Here is a 6,196-nt window from a genome sequence, read left to right on the forward strand (position 1 = left end):
AGGCCGAGGTAGGTAGACGGACGCAGTCAAGGGAATCACTAGTGCATGCCTGCCTTGCCTTGTAGTAGTATAATTAAGAACCATCACCATATAGTGTTTGGTTCATGGACTTTTTAGTCCCAGAGACTAAAAAAAGTCTCTAAAAAGTCTCTAGGAACCAAACGGGAGAGACTTTTTGTACAGAGACTAGAAAAAGACTCTACTGGAGAGTCTTTTTTATTAGTCCCTGGGACTAGAAAAAGTCCTAGACTTCTAAACCAAACACCCCATATATACTTGTTCTTCTCCCGCGAAAAGTATTGGATCCTCTTCTTTCATTCCAGAAAAAAAGGTTCATGCATGCATGCATACATCCATCCAGTTGCTCTCTCTATTTTCATTTTGCTGTCAATTTACGGTCGATATGTATATATATATGTATAGATGGGCATCACGGTGACGGTGAGGCGGGCGACCATGGTGAGGCCAGCCAAGGAGGTGCCGCGGTCTCGGCTATGGAACTCCCACCTCGACCTGCTGGTGCCGCGCTTCCACACGCCAAGCGTCTACTTCTACCGCTGCCCTGAGGAGGGGCCGCCGGAGGGGTTTTTCGACGCCGAGCGGATGCGGCGAGCGCTAGCTGACGCGCTCGTCACCTTCTACCCGATGGCCGGCCGCCTCGCCCGGGACAAGGACGGGAGGATTGAGATCGACTGCAACGGGGAGGGAGTGCTCTTTGTCGAGGCCGACGCGCCCGAAGCCACCGTCGCCGACTACGGTGACTTTGCGCCCACCATGGAGCTCAAGCGACTCATCCCGGCTGTCGATTACACGGACCAAATATCATTCCCACTCGTCCTGCTCCAGGTCAGCTCATTTTCTTATGCCGGTTACAGTTATTGGGAGCTTAGCGCGTCTGCAACGCTCGCCCACAAATTTGCTTCAGCGTCGTCTGTCCGTACTCCGTAGACAGGGACCAGTCTACGGATATGAATGCGCGACCATCCAACGCTGCCCGCATGCATTTCAATCACTGTTTGAGTCAAATGGATGAAATCCATGCAAACACGGGGACTTAATTAAAGTTCAATAAAATTTACATAAAACGGGCGATATTTCCACCGTTCAACTAGAAACTCTAAAAATAAAACCTAAACCATATATCGGAGGACCACCTCGTATGCATGGCCGCCCTATCCCGCCGCACCATCATCGTCGTCCATGCTGTCGTCATCCCTCCAGCGGCAGAAGGGCTCGTGGATGCCTGCTGCTCCCAGAGGAGCCGGCTCGCCTCCTGTTGTCCGGTGCAGTGGGCCGCCTTGGCCACTGCTGATGGCACCGGCGGAGCACCGACGGCGGCCTTGCCCCTGCCTGCGTTGCCGGAGCCGTCGCTAAGCGACCGCTCCTCGCAGATCTTGGCGAGCTCACCCTCAAGGCGGTGGCGGTGCCTGGCGGCCGCCACCGTGGTGGTGACAGAGCGGTCGAGCGCCCACGTGGCAGCGAGGTCCCCCATTCCGGTGCCACGTCCGTCTTGGTGAATGCGGAGCGGTCAGCGGGCCTGTGGTGGTCATACCATGCCCGCTGCCTCGCCGCGCGCACTGCCTCGGATATGACAGCCCTCGAGCCCGAGGCACTGCCATAAACGCCCCCTCTGAGGTAGTGAAGGATATGGCCACACACCTTCATGATCGCGGGCGGCAGCTCCTTATTTATCGGGTGGCGGCGGCGACGACGAGGGACCGTCAATTCGGGCATAACAGTTGTGTGACGTGAGGCGCCGCCGACTCGTCCCTGATGCGGTGGAGGCACTGGGGACGCGGGCTCCTCCTTCCCGCGCTAGAGTGGGGATGTTGGCTCCCGCTTCATGCGGACGTGCGTCATGGACTGGCTCCTCCTTCACGCGCGCTGGCGATGGTGGTGCCGGGCCCATCTGACGGAGCGAGCGCTCCGTCACGATCTCCATCTGACAGACGATCATCCCTCAGAGCCGCCTCCACGAGGAGATGTGGCTGCTGCTGCAGCTGCTTGTCCTCCTCGTCGTCGGAAGAGATGACTGCCTCCTTCTTGATGGAGGAACCCACCGCCGTACACGCTGATGGTCCCAGAGAGCGAGGACGGTGCCATGATCGGCCTGAGGAGGGACTTGTACCACTTGTGCCTGCCATCACGGAGAACCAGGACTTCGGTATTGCCACTGGGCTCAAGATCAGTGTCTGGGAGGGGGATTGGACGGTGCTTGTGGAGGGGTAGTTTGTCTCTATTCGTCACCGGCAGACGACTTACATAGGCACGAACAGACTAGACGAAGGGACGGTTAGCCCGCTTCAATGCAGCATAGTGGCCGGAGTTGGTTTCTCGGGACGTGGCGCCCGCATTGAAGCAGCGACGACCGAGAGGTCATGTCCATCAGCGCCGCCCTCCCGTCCAGTCATATCATCGGCATTAATGTCAGACGTTGCATGCTCTGAGCCAGCGTGAATGTGGCACGGCAAGTGACGCGGGCGTTCGTTGGATAGGGCGGGGGAGGTGGGTGGGATTTTTTGGTGGGCCTGGTCAGTCAGAAGCAGACATGGCAGCGGTTCGGACGCCCGCAACACCCCCCCACTTTGTCTCTGATTTGCGAAAAAATGTGTCCTGCCCGCCGAATGGAGCAATATAGGCCCGCGTTGGATGGCTTCCAGTGTTCAGACCACGCGATCGAGACGTATGCGGGCGATTTGATGGTCGGCGTTGAAGATGCCCTTAGAGTACAACCAGTTGTTGGCGCCATTTATGTCCGGGATCATCAGCGTAAAGCCAAGCATAAAGAATACCATGCCGCTAGATGAAGATAACAAAAAGTAAAAGCTGAGCACTGACATAACCAAGGTCTAAGTAGGGTAGAAAATTTCATTTATCACTTGGTGCACTTCTATGATTTTCATATATATTTCAATACCATGCCACCAGGAGGCGACACGTTGCAGGGCTATGCCTACGGCAAAGCCGTCGGCATAGATTTACATCTATGCCGACGGGCCCTGCCGCCAGGTTAAACCAGGGGGCGACACATGGCAAAGATATGCCTACGGCAAAGCCGTCGGCATAGATTTAACCTATGCCGACGGCTTTGCCGTAGGCATATGTTTGCCACGTGTCGCCTCCTGAGCCGCCAGCAGTTTTGACGGCGCCGTCCGTTGCCGTCAGACAGAAAACTAGGCCGACGGCTAAACTATGCCGACGGCTGCGCCAGGGCCGTCGGTATACCCCCCTATGCCGACGGCATTATTATACCGACGGTCTGACAGGAGTACGCTGACGTGATGTACACTGACGGGGCTATGCCGACGGCAGCTATGCCGACGGCTTGGGGGCCTATGCCAACGGCCCGTGGCCGTAGGCATAGCCCGCGAGTCCGGTAGTGTGCGGGGAGCTTGAAAACGCTCATAACATACGTTGGTATAGATTGAGCAATGGCCTTGATGAAAATTTCTCTTCCACTCTGAGCAAGTTGGCACCCATCCCAGTCTATCATCCTCTTCATATACTTTTGCTGCAGATTTTGGAACCGGTTTTTTGACATGCGCCCATTGGGAGTAGGAAGGCCTAGGTACTGTTCCTCAAAACCCTTGCTGCTGTACCTCAAGAGTGTGCACTACAGCCTCGCGATCAGCTGTCGGACATCTTTCACCGAACAGAATAGAGCACTTCTCTAGATTGATCAATTGTCCTGTTGCTTGCGCATAAATAGCCAGCGCCTCTTTAATATTGGATGCTTCTACCACTGTAGTGCGGAAGAAAAGCAGTGTATCATCAGCGAACATCAGGTGAGAGATGCCTGGTGCCCACGGACAGACTCGCACCGGAGTAAACTTTCCTGCTATAGCTCCCTGTTTCAAAATCGCAGCTAGACCGTCAGCCACAAAAAGGAATAAGAACAGAGAAAGAGGATCTCCCTGCCGTAGCCCACGCAACGGTGCGAATGAATCTGAGAGGGCTCCATTCAGATTAACACAATAACGAACCGAGGTTACACAAGTCATGATCCACCTCACCCATTGGTTCGCAAAACCCATCTTTTGCATCACTCGCTCCAGGAATGTCCTGTCCACCCGGTCATACGCCTTAGACAGATCTAGTTTATAAGCACAAAAACTTTTGTTCGGATCCTTCTCTTGTTTTATATAGTGTGTGCACTCAAAGGCGATCAAAGTGTTGTCTGTGATAAGCCTCCCAGGCACAAAGGCTGATTGTTCCTGGAGCCTTTCGATGAGATTCGCTGATATTTGTTTGACCCTTTCGATATAAAATTGACCATTGTTTTTGGCGCCGGGGGAGAGTAATACAACAGCTGTCACTCCAACATTATCTGCGAACATGTGTGCTACCACTACAGAACGTTGTCCCACATTTGACTACGGGTGCACTGATTGTAAGGATACCCTAATTGACTCTAGTGAAATCAAGGCGCAAAATTCTTCAATGTTTTGGATAGAAGATGACGATAGATTATTTACATGATCCTCACTAGCCAAATACATTTCTCACAAAAGCTAATGAGCAATAAAGAAATACAAAAGCCAAGCATAAAGAATACTCCCTCCGTTCTCAAATATAAGTCTTTCTAAAGATTTCAACAAGTGACTACATACGGAGCAAAATGAGTGAATCTACACTCTAAAACATGTCTACATACATCAGTATTTTATAGTCAATTTGAATGTCTAAAAAGACTTATATTTAGGAACGGAGGGAGTATATAGCATGCATGTAGCTGGAGGAAGATAACAAAAAGTAAAATCTGAGCACTGACATAATTAACCAAGGTCTAAGGAGGGTAGAGAATTTCATTTATCACTTGGTCCACTTCTATGATTTTCATATATATCTATATATTTCAAGAAACTAACGCAGCTTGTGTTTTGATCCTTGCATTTTTTACTGAACACCAGGTGACCTATTTCAAGTGTGGAGGTGTCTCCCTCGGTGTTGCCACACAACACCATGTCGCTGATGGCATGTCCGGCTTGCATTTTATTAACTCATGGTCCAACCTCTGCCGTGGAGCTAAAATTGCAGTCATGCCCTTCATCGACCGCACCCTCATCCGCGCTCGAGACCCTCCGACTCCATGTTACCCACATGTTGAGTACCATCCATCCCCAGCCATGTTGTCATCCAAGCCCCAGGATGTCTCTTCTCCTGACACTGCTGTTGACATCTTCAAGCTCACCAGCTCAGACATTGGCCGCTTGCGCTCGCAGCTTCCCACCGGCGACGACATGCCACGGTTGAGCACGTACACATTGCTGTCTGCGCATGTCTGGCGTTGTGTCTCTCTTTCACGTGGCTTGCCATCTGATCAGCCCACCAAGTTGTATTGTGCCATTGATGGGAGGAAACGGCTGAAGCCGCCGCTACCGGATGGTTTCTTAGGCAACGTTTTGTTCACCGCCACACCGATCGTCGAGGCAGGCAAGGTGACCAGAGGGCTGGCGGATGCAGCAAAGATAATCCAAATGGAGCTAGATAGGATGAACGATGACTACTGCCGCTCAGCATTGGACTACCTTGAGCTGCAACCTGATTTATCGGCCTTGGTCCGAGGAGCACAAACCTACCGTTGCCCTAACCTCGGAATCACCAGCTGGGTGAACCTGCCCGTCCACAATGCAGATTTCGGATGGGGACGGCCGGTGTTCATGGGTCCTGGCGGCGTCGCATTTGAGGGGCTCGCCTACGTCCTCCCAAGCGCACACAATGACGGGAGCTTGTCCATCGCCATCTCTTTACAGGCCGACCACATGAACAAGTTCCGACAGTTGATCTTGGCACTGTAAGCTAATTGTCATTACTTAACACATGCCAAAATTAGTTGCATGCATGACAAGAAATTTGATTTTGGATCTGTAATCTATTATTTTGAGCTTCTCTTTTGCTAGGCCAAATCTGTTACTCCTGATTTCCTGCACAATAAAACACCCATTTGGACCCTTTTTTTTTGAAAAAACTCAGACTTTATTCATTTGTAATAAGTAGTACATTGTGTGTGAGGATCATTATAATTTCATTTAAAGGCTCCTCAAACCAATCAGAAGTCAAAGAAAATCTAGCTAATCTAGCAAGCTCATGAGCTACTTTATTAGCTTCCCTATTGTAGTGCAAAAAATCTAGCAGTAACGAAATCACAAGCATAATGAAAACAATCATCAAAGATTGCTGCCGCCGCACCCGCCGA

General features: G+C 51.6%; 1 protein-coding gene across 1 annotated transcript; it reads left to right on the forward strand.

Annotated features, from left to right (window-relative positions):
- The first annotated feature begins 423 nt into the window (after positions 1-423).
- On the forward strand, positions 424-5,891 carry LOC119282832 (hydroxycinnamoyltransferase 1-like). Its single transcript, XM_037562898.1, has 2 exons — positions 424-846; positions 4,911-5,891. Exons 1-2 carry the CDS (start codon positions 424-426, stop codon positions 5,796-5,798), a joined length of 1,311 nt encoding a protein of 436 aa, XP_037418795.1. The 3' UTR covers positions 5,799-5,891.
- The last annotated feature ends 305 nt before the right edge of the window (positions 5,892-6,196 follow it).

This window comes from Triticum dicoccoides, chromosome 3B (genome assembly GCF_002162155.2).
Source record: "Triticum dicoccoides isolate Atlit2015 ecotype Zavitan chromosome 3B, WEW_v2.0, whole genome shotgun sequence".
Taxonomy (NCBI): domain Eukaryota; kingdom Viridiplantae; phylum Streptophyta; class Magnoliopsida; order Poales; family Poaceae; genus Triticum; species Triticum dicoccoides.

Excerpts from the sequence above, each read along its gene's own strand:
- LOC119282832 (XM_037562898.1), top strand. The coding sequence starts at position 424 with ATGGGCATCACGGTGACGGTGAGGCGGGCGACCATGGTGAGGCCAGCC. Across the intron at positions 847-4,910 it reads TCCCACTCGTCCTGCTCCAG|GTGACCTATTTCAAGTGTGG; the intron begins GTCAGCTCATTT and ends ACTGAACACCAG.